This window comes from Tamandua tetradactyla, chromosome 8 (assembly GCF_023851605.1).
Source record: "Tamandua tetradactyla isolate mTamTet1 chromosome 8, mTamTet1.pri, whole genome shotgun sequence".
Lineage (NCBI taxonomy): Eukaryota > Metazoa > Chordata > Mammalia > Pilosa > Myrmecophagidae > Tamandua > Tamandua tetradactyla.
This window is the reverse complement of record NC_135334.1, coordinates 60,232,329-60,246,790: the sequence shown is the minus strand read 5'-3', so window position 1 is coordinate 60,246,790 and position 14,462 is coordinate 60,232,329. Positions and strand designations below refer to the sequence as shown.

The 14,462-nt window shown below is 36.1% G+C and overlaps 1 protein-coding gene across 12 annotated transcripts in view; it reads right to left on the bottom strand.

Annotated features, from left to right (window-relative positions):
- DLG2 (discs large MAGUK scaffold protein 2) overlaps window positions 1-14,462 on the bottom strand; it is a 2,206,106-nt gene that overhangs the window by 813,183 nt on the left and 1,378,461 nt on the right. For 2 of the 12 annotated variants that reach the window (XM_077113407.1, XM_077113410.1), the window contains exon 1: window positions 10,799-11,220. The exons of the other annotated variants lie outside the window; for them this stretch is intronic. In XM_077113407.1, the coding sequence (XP_076969522.1) occupies window positions 10,799-11,107 (309 nt within the window). In that variant the 5' untranslated portion in view covers window positions 11,108-11,220. Of the gene's footprint in view, window positions 1-10,798; window positions 11,221-14,462 lie in introns of those variants that run through there. 12 annotated transcript variants of the gene reach the window in all.

The window sequence follows — 14,462 nt, the reverse complement described above, 5'->3', positions numbered from 1 at the left end:
AGAGATAGATACATAGAAGCTACAGATGGGTGAACAGTTAGCTAATGAGAGGGAACTCAAATATAAGGGAATAGTTAGAAGTTAAGGAAGTTCTCTAGCAGGTCTATAAGTAATATTACCATATTGAACATGAAAAAGATTTAAAGAGGTTTTATAGACCCATGTGTCCCACTGATTAGCACTAGAAATATAAATTAGTTTTTGCAAGAACTACTTCAAAGGTATGATTAGCGTACAAAGAGTTTAAAGTTGAGGGTACTGGGGGAAAACTGCTAGTGCATGTTATGGGCTATGTTTAACAGGAAAGCATCAGCAACACCACAGCAACAGCAGGGGCAAATAATGGGGGGAGGGACAAGAGTTAACAGGAGGTTTAACTTTACTATTTGGTGAAGGTGTGTTAATTGTTATCTTTCTCAAAGATATTATCCAAAACTGAGAGTGTTCATGGACTGCGGACTTTGGGCATTATATATGATGCCTAATGAATGCAAGCGGCTGAAGGATACACTGATCGAGAAGTAGATTGGTGAATGATGGTGTATATATATAATGATCGAATATTGGACAGCTACTGAAAGGAACAAAGTCGTGAGGAATGCAACAATGTGAATGAAGCTGTGGGACATTTGGTGAGGCAAAATAAACCAGAAATGAAATAATAATCATACAATACTTGTTATGAACTCCATTAGAAAATGCTCATAAGAAAACAGGAGCCTAGATTGTAAATTCTTATAGCGGACACATTTAGTCTAAAGGAGTAATTATTATTTCTGGATTTTGAGAGGCTGTTTTATATATCTATAACCTGGTATTCAGAGACAGGAAAGAAGCTGATCAGGTTGGAATTAAAGTAATTCAGTACACAGGGTAAGGAAGACATTGTCTATATATTAGAACTATATCTATTCTTTGAGACCAAAGGAAAAAGGGTTTATTTTGTCTAGAACCTGAATTTTCTGTAGCACATAATCTAACTCAAACTGTCTGGATAGCTCTTGTTCAAACACAGGGAACCCAGAATAAGAATGAGAGCCTTTAATTCTGTATAGCTTGATGTAATGCCTGGATACATCCCAGAGAATATCAAGCAGATAATCAAAAAGTATTGGCAAAGTCCCTTGAAGGATGGGAGAAAAGTATGGAACTATTAAACTTTACCATCAGGGAATCCTCTGATACTGTGTCAAACATTAGGGACACTCAAATCAATAGGGCAAGCCCTTGATCTTGAATCTTACCCTTGCAAAGTTTATGTAGATAGCGGAGAAGCTTAGCCTACCTATGGGTATGCCTAAGAGTTACTTCTGGAGACCTCTGTTGTTGCTCAGATGTGACCTCTCTCATGAAGCAACTCTGTGAGTGAAACCATTGCCCCTCCCCTACGTGGGATATGGTGTCCAGGGGTGAAAGTCTCCCTGGCGGCGTGGGAGATGAGCCCCAGGGATGAGTACAGACCTGCACTGTGAAAGCAACAATTTCATTGACCAAAAGGGGGAAAAGAAGTATAACTAATAAAGTATCAGTAGCTGGGAGAGTTTAAATAGAGTTGAGAGGCTACTCTAGAGGTCATTCTTACACAAGCTTCAATTAAACATTGCCACCTATCATAGTTTCCCCAACCCCAACCAAAACCATTCCTGCCAATCCTAAAGAACACCTAGGGCAATATATAAGAGTCTACAAAGGTTCCATGCGCTATGGTAGCTTTCCAGAAACTTACAACCTCTAGATGGGTCCCTGGTCCAGATAGATCCTGAAATGTAGAGGGCCCAGTCTCTCCAGAACATCAGGTAGTTTCATTTCCCTACCTAATATTACTGACAGCCCCTTACATATTGAAAAAGTTACAATGGGCATAGCCCAAATACCCCTAAAGAGTGGGATAGAAAGGTCAAAAGTGATGTTGGAGTTATACAGAGAAGGTAGGGTTTAACAAATGTGTATGATGCTGAAACATTGTATTGATATTTCCTTTAGTCTCCAGTATCCACAACAGCTAGGAGTAAAAACGTAAAATTGTGGAGTTGTAACCCATATCAAACTTTGGAATCTATTCTGCAACTAACTGTTGTGCTGTGCCTTGAAATTTATTGTTTTTTTAGCATATATGTTATTTTTCACAAAAAAAAGGAAAAAAAGTCATGATAAAAAAATATATATATATATATTCCTTCTAGCCCGCAATGTTAAGGAGCAGCTAGAAGGAAAAATCTATGGTAGTCTGTGACAAACTCTGGCATCTATCCTGTAACTACTTGTTGAAGAGTGTTTGAAAACTATTGCTTTTTACTTTCTTTGCTTTGTATGTATATTATACAGTACAAAGGTTTAAAAACAATTGTGCAGAATGCCATGGTAAATAGAGGTTTTATGAACTAAGTAAACTGGACAGGATTAAAGAGGAGGATGTGCTTGAACCACATCTTAATAAATGAATAGACTTTGTTAGTCAGAAAGGGATATTCCATCAGAGGGAATTGAAAGTTTTCAGTCTATTGTAAGGGTTGGCGAACTTTTTCTGTTAAGAATAGTAAGTATTTTAGGACTTTCTGGCCTTAAAGTCTCTATCATAGCTACTCAACTCTATCATTTTAGCCTGAAACCAACTCTAAAGTAATATGCAAAATAAAGTAAGCATGATTGTATTGCAGCAAAACTTTATAGATACTAAAATTTGAATTACATATATAATTTTCAACATGTTACAAAATACTCTTCTTCTTTTGATTTTTTTTCTAACTCCCTAAAAATGCTCCTGGGCCATATAAAAATAGGTGGCTGGCTGTTTGAAAACTTCTAGTCTAGCAGGAAGGAAGGTAAACACCTACATATACAAAGCAGCATGCAAAATCATATAAAACATCTAAGCCAGTGGTTCTCTGTTCTATCAGATCCAACCTTATGATTTTATAATCATTTTAAAATAGCATCCTTTCTCCAACTAAAATGACATTGATAGATAACCCAACTGATTACATATAATCATTCAAAAAGTTATACAATGCACTAACCAAATTAAAGAAGAAATAAAAGGACTTTATATTGAAATCAGATGTTTTCAGTACGTAAACCAGGAGCTCAGTTATACTAGTCAATACAATGAAGTAGTCAAATGCTTGCATGCACTTATAATGAAGAAAATTGAATTTAGGCAGAATAAAGAGATCGGAAGCCATCCCTTACAAGAAGCATGGGAAATGAGAGAGCAGATAGATGAGTGGACCCTGGAGTAAAAATTAGTGTGAAAAATAAGAAAAAACAGACTATTTTCTATAGGAGATAAAAATAAATAACTTCAGTTGAAATACAGATAATGTAACAAGGCAGATTTCAGATAGATGAAATGGAGAAAATAAAGTGCCATGTTCTGAGAAATAAAGTGGGCCTCATTATAAGCGTAGTGTCAAGATAATTCCCTGTCTTAAAAAGGTCAAAATAGTTAGGAAGCATCTATCTGTCTGTCTGTCTATACTATATTTCTGTCATCCTCTACCATCTCTCTGTCATCTATCTGCCTATTTCTATCCTTTCCTTGATAGAATTACAAGCAAAGGTATATATTTGATTTCATATAAAGGTATATATTTGATTTCTAGTACTTCAAAAGACCTTGGAACTGTATCCTTTGATAGAAAATGGGGACTAGAGGATGGATAAACTAATAATAACCTGAGAGCCTAAAGAGAAATTGAGTATAGATGACCACTAGGACAATATCTGAGTAAGACTGAAAATAACAGAAAAATTCAAAATAAATAATTTCAAGTATTCTTCACAAAATAGATTTCTGATTGTGCAATAAAATGTTTTAAAAATTAATATGTAATATGGAAATTAACTAAAATATTTTTAAAAACTTACTAGAATTTGGTGAGATAGCTGCATTTCATGTGTTTCTACCAATTTAAAATATTTGTTTCTAAGTCTATTGTGATTTGTGAGTCAAATTACAGCAGTTATATATTTGCAGGTGAAAGTTATAAATGTAGACTGATACCAGTGAGGTACTGTCAGTGATTCAAATATCAGGATCAGCATTGCTGCAGGGATGTGATTTTCCAAAATGCAGACTGACACTTGGTAAAATTCCTAATAAAATAAAGTACAGCAGGCTCTTGATTTACAAAAGAGTGCATTTCTATACAATCTAATCATTATTAATTTATTGCAAAAAAGCTTTGTATTTGTTTGTGAAACTGAGTCTTATTTTAGGCTTATATTATTATAAATTGTTTCAAAAATCTTTCCGATTGTTCAGTGCAATGTTAAAAGTTGTATAGTACCTGGGAAAAGTCTTTGTCGTATAGGACTGTTTTACACACTACAAAGCATCTAGCATACCTGACCCCCTAGTCTAAATGCCAATAACACCTTATAATAATTACCTACAAATGAGCACCTCTACCTGCAGTTGTAAAATGCTTCCTAGTGGCTCTCCTCTGCCTCCTGTTCTTGAGGACTGCTGATCTGAATCTGAGACCACAAAGATTAAGTTTATGTAACTTTTTGTATAATGCTAAACACTGTATTATCAACAAGTGCATGGTTAACAATTTTCTATCAATAATCATGCTACATAAAAATGAGCACACAAGGGCTAAGAGAGAGAGGGGCAGCTTGGAACAGTGAAAGAGAACTCGATTCTGAGTTCAAACATATGAACCAGCTCTGCCACAAACTAAATGACCTTGAGCAAGTCTCTCCACTTTCTAGGCTTCAGTTTCTCTTTTGGAAAATGGACAAGATGACCTCTAAGTTCCCATCCAGTTTTGACATAATTATAGAACATCTACATACTTTGGGGAAAATAAAAGAATGGAATAAAGTAGAGCAGAGTACGGATGAGAATAAAACAAATGAGGCTACATTTGTAAAAAATACAGCAATATCAGAAAAAAGAAAGAGAATGGACAATGGAGGTGGTATCAAAGAGAGATATCTTCTTGAGATGACAGATACATGGATAGAAATATATGTATGAGATTCCCAAACATTCAGCAATGTGTGATGCACATGCTCTCGGACTAAAGACAGTGTCTACATGTACTTTTATTTTGTTCTCTTATTAAGTTTACCTTACACGGTTTCCAAATCCTTATCATACATGTTGCAAGTGCTGAATCTGAATTGTAAGTAATCATATAATGTGAAGTTTTCTAAGGACAAGTACCATATTCTGATGCTAGAACTGTAGGAAACAATTTCAACTGCTTCAGGTCAGCGTAGTTCTTAAACTTCATCACAAAATCAAGGGATATTTGGGATCTTCAGGATCCCAACTCACTCAGGGTTCTTAAGACCAAACATGAAGTGGAATGGGGTAATCCAGGATTCTGCTAGGAATTTGCAGACTTCCCAATCATGAAAAATGCTTCAGTCCCTTAAGGAAATTCCTCTTAGATCAGAGAATTTTGTAGGTCTCCAGGGGTATTCTACCTCCTGGTATATCCAAAACAAGCCTTTCCGTAAGATGTGGTACCAAGAGTAAGAGAGTCAGAGAGACCTAAATTTAAAACTATTTCTCCCCTTATCAGTTGTTTGATCATGAGAAATTTACTCTAAGCTTCAATTTCCACATTTGTAAAATGAGAATTTTGATACTGCTTTTGTAGTGTTAGAAAAATTCAAGGAAATGACTAATGCAAAGCCCCTAGCATAGAGCTTCACACACTGTGGACATTGTACTCAATAAATATTACATCCCCTTTGCTCTTTTCCTCTCCACTCTCTGTACTTTGCCTCTTCTCGTCCTGCCCTAAAGAGAATGTTCTGCTGATATCAGCATTCAGCACTATCAGGAGTGTTGACCAAGTGACTTCTAGTCTGCTACAGGAATGTTTATCACTCTAATTCCTTCTGGGATGTCTCTTATTCTCTTCTGTTTTCCTTGCCTTGGGTAAACTGGTGTGTCCCTCAGACTAAGAAATCTAATCCTTCCTTGGTAAGGGTCTCTCTTTCTGGAAGGAATCAGTTGAAGCAGGCACAGGGTTAAAACAAGCTGCCAGGTTCTTCTGGCTTGGCACAAACTGAGCTTGAGTTTTCAGCCCAGGGTATCCCTATTTCTTGGACTAGAACATCCTCTGCCCTCAAGTTGCTGCAAACTGCTGCAAGAGACTGTTAGGGGAGATTTACAGAGCTTGGCTAAAACTTCAAACAGTTGTTGCTGCAGGAGTTTCTAAGAAAATATTCCAACCTCCTCTACCTGTGAATGCAAAGCTTATGAGAATGCAACTTCATCAATACAATTCTATTTTACATAATTTCTTTTCAGTGTGCACAGTTATAAATCTCACAATGCTGAAGGACAAAATGTCACACCAGCATCATGTGGTACCAAGCCAAAAGTTCTGGACAGTTGCCTAGTGGAACCTTCATCATTATAATTAAGACAAAAAATTTCAGGGAAGAGGCTAGAAATTCTACTGCAAGACTACAATACTGATGACTATTTCACAGATACTATGTTCTTCAGGTTAAAAAACATAATTTAAATACAATTAATGTTAATAAATACTATTTGTTGGAACAATTGCTGTGTTCTAAGCACTTTTCTGGGTTTACTTTATGTAGAATATTTTCAACCCTTACTAAACATCCCTACAACATGGCTTTATCATCCCAAGTTTTACAGAGGATAAAAAGAGGTATAGAGACATTTAGGAACCAAAGTGAAATGGAGCTAGTAAGTTTAAACTTAGCTGGCTCTGAAACATAAATCCCTTTCCAAACTGCTTCCCGATAATTAATCAGTATCAGTTGACAGTCACAGAATATTAGTACTGGAATATTAAAGTACGAGGGAAAACCAGTTATGTTAGAAATAGGAAAACTGAGGCTGAGAAGGCTTCAGTGACTGCAAAGCATTTAAAGGGTGCCAGAGATGGCATTTAAACCCTACAGTGATTCCATGCTCTGCCTATTCAATGGAGTCCTCATTAAGCCCTACCAGGTCCTTTCAGACCAGGTCCCACCCACCTTTCTAGCCTCATCTCTTGAGGAGCCTGCTTTCCAGTGCCTAATGTTCTGGGCAGACAGAACTGCACACAAATTCCACATTGGCACCAGATGTTATATATTTTCCTGCATTTGTTATTTCTGTCCAAAAAACTTATTTATCTTTGTCCACTTGATAAACACCTACTAATTTAATTCAATTCAGTTCATCCAAAGTATACTATCTCTCACTTCTCATTTCTTCCCAGCCAATTAGGTACAATTAATTTAAAAATAGGTTAATGGTAGCCAACAGTTATGGCTGACAATATTTATTTAATCATTCATTCATTCTAGAAATATTAATTGAGCCTCTACTGTATGACAGCACTGTGTGAAGTGTTTTGCATGTATTATGTCAGTCATTCTTCATCACACACCCATGCGGGAGATACTATTTTACAGAATCAGAAACTGACATTTAAAAAGATATATTACTTTGCCTAAAATCACCATGCTCTCTTGCTCCTCCGAGGTCCCTCAGTTTCCTGAAAATACATTTACTATGGCATCTGCAGCCCTCTGTAGAAATTTGCTTTGTTTGCAAATTGTGATTCATCGTGGTTTAATTCTGTGTATATAAATGCAAACTACACATTTGCAAACTGCTATATCCCATCATAGGCTGTAAGTTCCTTATTGGTGAGGGTATTATTTACTTTGCTTACTATTATATCCACAGGGAATCCTATGCCATATACATAGAAGACACTCCGTAAAATTTGGGATGGTTAAACAGATGAAGAATGAAGAAATATTTAGAAATATGATTTCTGAATCTCTACTGTTCTGCGCTGTCTCCCCATGTCAATCTACATTGGGGAGAAATGCCACATAAGCATTTCCAGGCTGACACTATTATCCTAGACATGTATTCTAGAACTCCCGTACACTATAATTTTCCATTTTCTTACCTATTATTATGGTCATATTAATTATACAGATTCAAATGGAATGAAACCTTATTTGAGAAGGGAAAGAAGCTATTCTTTAAACCAGCTAAGGAACACCATAATGACAGAGTCCTGGTAGTACACAGCACCCCAAATAACAGAAATTTGGCAAAGAGCCTTGGGAGGAACTCGAGTCATTACCCTGGACCTGTATTTTAGCACCCGGAAATCATACTGCTGATTTCCAAGCAACACAGCAGACATCTTCAAGGACAGAAGCCTAGCTCTCAGACACTTAACGACCCTCAGGCATATTCTATGCCACATGTGAGTCTTCGGGTTATTCTAAAACATGGACAGTCCTTTTCGCTTTATCAAAGATACTAATGTTTAGTATCATCTGTCTCCATCCTTGGTTTTACAGTATTCCACAGGATCTCTCCAGTTAATTCAAAGAGTAAAAATAGTAGCACAAAATTTCCAAAACAGACTTCGTTTTAATGGACACACACACACACACACACATATACATTGACACATGCTAATGCTCTTGTTACATGATAATTTACATAGGGATGCAGAGCTTACACACAACTGTATATTTCAAATATTTAAATATATTCTTTAAATGCACATATAAATGCATAAGCTTATATACAAATACACATATCAGAATTCTGAGCACCTACAGAAGGAAAGGGAACATACTTTCTATGGAGAGAAAGAAAAATTCTTTGGAGAAATAAGCAAGCAAGTACTTTTCAGGTGAGAAAAGAATAATATAGGGCTTTAATTTTTATACATGTGTATACACATGTACACGTGTATTTATATACATATATATCAAAGTCTGCACCAATAAATGTTAATATATGCACATAGGTAATTATCACACATTTAAATATACTGAAATATATACACATATTTACATATAGACACATAAAAAGATTTATTCAACATAATATATTTGAAAGGGTCTGAAGGTGGAGCAAAGAGGGGGATTGATCCACCTGGCATAGTATTTTTTTAGGACTACAATGGAAAAGTCTGAATGGATAAAGTGAAGGAGGAGTATTGCAATATCGAAGACCATAAAAGATATGGTTTCACACCTCCAATATTTGGGGATTACTGTTCTTCCCAACCAATAACAAAGTGTATATAAATTACAGAGAAAATTTATAGAAATGTATATGTAAGAATTAAGGGAGATGGTGACCTTAAAGAATTAACTGGATATAAATTTAAAGCAAGTAAGAGGCTGACTTTGTTAAGAATCCAGGAAAAGCAAAGTTTTCCCCCATTAATGGAAAATGAACTAAGATTTTTAGAACATGGCTACTATAATCTAGTATTAGAGATTTTGGTTTGGGCAAATATCATTTATGAAATGCAAAGTTTACTACATCTGGAATAAAGAAAATTGCAACAATAAAGCAAGTTTGCTTTCTCTACTCTGCAAAGTAAGCTAAATGCCATTGACTATGGTTGTGTTTCTTGCCCATGTGATCCTTGAGAATTCAAATGTAATCAACACATAGATATAAGTTAAGGATGCTTAAACAAATATATTTGTCAAAGAGTAGAGTCTTCAATATTATCAAGACTGTATTTAGCTTGGAACTCCTAATAAATTAGAAAAATAATTGCATTTCTTTGTCGGGTTCCATTTTTTAAGTTGAAACAGTTTAATACTACAATGGGAATATATACCTGACTTAAATCAAGACATTCTTTAGGCAAATCTTATAATTTCTTGGCAATGCATCAAAAGCCATATAAATGTCCATGTATATGTAACTATATTATTAAGAACTAGTGATATATGACATTCTTGGATATACTTTTAAAAACTAATATTAAAATGTTCTCTGCACCTTTCAGATCATAACATTTTATTCATGATCAATATCCATTTCTCAATTAGACTAAAATCATATTGGAATTGAGAAATTATTCTTTTTCTGCAAAAACTGCTTTCCTCTTTTCGATGCATATTTAAGAACAGTTACTGTTCTGTATTTATGCTAGAGATTTCAGGTGCATTTTATTTATATTTTATTGCATTTTCAGGAAGTTGTTTATCCCTTTGGGTGAAAGCACAAAAAAAATGAGCCAATTTCATTTCTGGTAAAAATGTTAGTTGTTCAGGGCAAAAACAAGCTAGGAATCAAATTGTGGGAATATGCACATCTGCCTCAGAAATGCATCACAGGAGAAAGAGGGCTGCAATTTTTACTACAAATAACCTTATTGCTGCTTTTTTGAATAAATTGAATGTTGCCTTATGGTATCCTAAGTGTAACCATCCCCTAGCTTGATCTCATTTATTTTTTAGTTTGTAAAATTAATTATTTGGTATAAACAAATTTTATTCTCCATAACTGAAAAAAGTACACAGTATTTTGTTTTTGGTTTTGAAAAATACACAGTATTTTAAATGTAAAATTAGAATAGTATGCTTCACATCACTATTTTCCATAGCTGGAATAAGAAACGTTCTTTTATATATAAAAAGATGAAAAGTACTTGATTACAAGTCATCCTCTCCCTCCTGAAAATTAAATAAAACTAAACTAGGCAGAATGGAAAAGTTAACAATGTTTGGAAGTACTGCTGAAAGGCTATGAGGCAGAATAGTGGAATATCTGGGAACCAGAGAAGTTCAACTTGGGGAAAAGTCACTGAAAGAAACTGAACGTGACATCTCTAGACTTCCGCAACCCATCCAGATGTGTAACCCACAAACATGTGGAAATGACAGGTTTTCTTGGCCTACCATTTCCCAAACAGGCAAACTCAGTCAGTAAGGAGGACTTAGCAAAGTTTCCGGAGCGAGCTAACCCTTACACAATTTACTCTGTCTCCTCCAATACCCAAGGGAAAGGCAGAAGGAAAAAGCTCACCTGTACCGGGCTGAACCAACCATGCGGGCAGGCACAGTGCTCCCCACAGGTCCCTTTGCCCTTGGTGCCCGTCTTGTGGGGGCTTTTCCGCACACTGTCCCACAGGGTGACCAGCTTGGTCCTGTTTGAAGCTGGGCCCCCAGGTCCTGAGGAAGGCATGGTCTGAGAATTGTACCCAAGTCCCTGAGGGTTCCTCTGCCAGCCACAAGCGCAGTGGGCATCCCTGATCAGTGTGGGCGCACTCCTGCCGACATCCATCCCATCGGACCCCCGGCTGCAGCTGTGTTGCTTGGTGAGGTATGCATTCATACTGCACTGATGCCTACTCTTTCCTTGGTCAGCTTTGCACAGGCAGGTCTCCTCCCTCACACCCCTTTCTTCCAGGCAGTTGTAAAAGTCTTCTTTTTTTTTTTTTCCTCCCGCAGATCCCTCTGTATCTTTGACAGCTGCTATAAGCAGTGCATCGTGGGAGCAGTGAGCGCAGCTCCGCACAGCATTATCTGCGGGCTGGTAGCTCTTTGTCAATAGATGACTCAACTCACAGAGCAACTTGACAGTATCCCCGCTCTAGGCAGAAGCAATCAATGCTCCACACAGCTGGACTACAAGACTGTACACTGTGTTACAAACCCTTTTTGGATGGAGCCCCACAGTAAAGAATACTCTTTGCAATTTGGCATTCTGGCTTTTCCTCTCTCTCAGCTGATCCCCACACAAAACACACACCTCAGGAAAGAGGGCTCCTTATTTCCAGAAAGGATGCATCTAGACTGAAACAAAATAGTAAAAGCAATTTTTAATGTTGGGAAACTTAACCTGTGAAGAAATTTACATTTATAGGAATTATTTATCTAAAAGATACTTTCTAAGACACAGACAGATCGTGAGGTAAGTATTAACTTTAAAGATCAAGTCAGAGAAATCATAGAGAAATATACTAGAGTCTTAAAATTTGGAGTTCTAATTTGTTTTAGATCATGATTATATATTATAAGCTAAACATACATTCCTTATGCTTATGAACGATTATTAATTCCTTCTGATTCAAAATAAGGCAATTTTCAAAGCTCAAAACTGATGTGTTGGCTTTTTAAAAATAGTATTTTTCCTTACCCCAAGTTATTCTGAGGATTTCCTTTCAAATACTTTACCACAACAAATACATTCACCACAGAAAAAGTCTGTGTTTTAAAGTAAAAGACATCCAGTTCTTCCATCCAGTAGTTTTGGTTTCCAAAGACAGAAATTTCAAATTCTTTCACTGAAAAATTCGTGAAATCTATTCAATTTAAAGTAATTGCCATCCACTAAAGACACGATTGTTTTAAAATGCTATCACGATTGCTAAAGTCATACATGGTGTTTTCAGTAAAAAGAAAAAGAAAGAGTAATTACTACTGCATTTACTTTCCTTTTTTTTTTTTGAAACTTTCCACAATTATTGCCAAAATATCTATCTTATCACACATCCCTAAGGAAATAATTTTGTTTTGATTGGGAGGCAAACTAGAATGTATATAGCACCAATAAAGATGATGTAAATCTATGAAATGATTATTTTATCTATAGACCATCTGATGCCTTCTCAGTGGCTAGATCAGGTTATTGGGCAGTGTAGTCTTCCTTTCTAACCAAGTTGGCAAGGTTCTCATAGATGACGTCAGGATCATAACATGTTCTCCTGTTCAATACCAGGACTCCCTATAAATCACTGTTAGATTTAAAAGTCCTGAAAGGAAGGAAATGGATCATCTCTTTCTTTTGCATCTCCACAAAAGAATCCTATTCCAAATTTTGCACAAGTTTCTGTATAAGTGCTTTGCCTGGCACTTAGTAGACATTCAAAACACCTTTGTTGAATAATAATAGCTCACTGTACAAGTTTGAAGGGCAGACTCTAGTCTGTCCTATTGACCACTTTTCCCCAAGCACCTAGCTCACTGTCCAGCGCAAAGCAGGTGACGGATACATTTTTTGGATAGATGAATGGGGACGGTTGGATAGATGCAGAAATGGAAGGAAAGGGTAGAGAAATGAAAGAGCTGACTTTTTTTTTATTTTAAGTAATAATACATAGTTCAGCAATGCTTTAGAAACACAGAATATTCCTTTAAAACTTGAGTTCTGATCTTGAGGTGTTCTTGCTAAGGAAGTGTGCCAAAAACAATCTGAATACTTGAAATGTTGAGCAGAAATAACAAGAGCACTAACAGTCTTTCTTCCTGAAAGAGAATCCAGGTGCCAAGATCAAGACCTAAAGACAATACAGTCGAGGCAAAGAGATCACAGTATGGCACTCAATGAGATAAAGGGCCAAAAATCATCTCTTTTTTTTTTTCCTTTACATGTACTGTATCAAGAGATAATGCCTGAAAGAACTTCTGGATCAAATAAAGCCTCGAGAACTAAAGGCCTGTCTGGTGTCACCATGGTGCATGGCTACACTGTAGGCCTTGATGTGATGTGGCAATCTCTCATGCCCAAATGAGAACATTCGGAAATGAGATGTTTGGCTTTCTCCAATCTTATCTAACCATGGATGTCTCTCTAGTTTTATAGCAGATATAACTGCTCCCATTGACAGGTAACTCATGTCCCATTCTCACCCATTTGCCTCTTAAATATATGATAAAATTTGAATAGAAGTAAGTCAGTGAGAATCCATTACAGTTTTGTAATGGCATGCAACTTGGAGCAAGACAGAAAATATTACATGGCTGAGGACTGCTCAGAGATAACTATAAATCTTCACCTAAGTTTGAATGTTTAGAATTCGCTATTCCTTCCCCTCATAAAGGCCACAGAATTTCTGTTTTAGTAACTTTAATTACTAAAGTTTAGTAACATGTCCTCTTCATACAGATAAATACATTTCAAATAAATATACTGTGCATAGCTAAGCTACTTTCCTTCAAAGACCTTAGAGACTGTAGTGAACTTTAATTAAGCTTATTCCAAGAACACACTGAAGTTATTTGTTCCTTTTAGTACAGGTAAAATAATCCCAGCCTTCTATCTTCTTCTGAGCCCTGAGAAAGAAATTTTTCTTTTCAAACATGGCATGGTATTTTCCAAGTCTGAAGGCAGACCACTTAAACAGATAAATATGCACAACTAGCACACTGGACTACAAGACAGACCCACTAATTAAAGGTAATCCAATTTTGAACTGTAATTGGAAAATTGTAATGGCCATGAGAAGACATGAAATTCTGGCCAAACAAGAATTAGCAGTGCCCAGGTACACATCCTACTTATCACTGTGATTTAACAGGGGCAGATGGTGCACAGGGCAATGTCTAGATGGAATATATCTTATTGAACTCTCTTTGACCTGGTACTGATTACACACAACAATGGCTAATTTCAAAACAAGGGCTTAAAACTAATATCCTGTTTTTTCCATAAAAAAAATAAATAGCAAAGATAGATCACTAAATAATTTACATTATACTAAAATACTAGGCAGAATCATTTTCCAGATAAAACTTCCTTCAGGTATTTTATGCATAAGGGAAATGAATATAGTAATTATAAAAGAAGAGCTTAGTCCATGGCAGACTGTCTTCTGTAGTTACAAGAAACATGTTAACCCTAAAATTGTATAAAATATTAGATGCAATTTCCGTTATTTTTAAAATGTCTACAGTCCATTACTATGGCT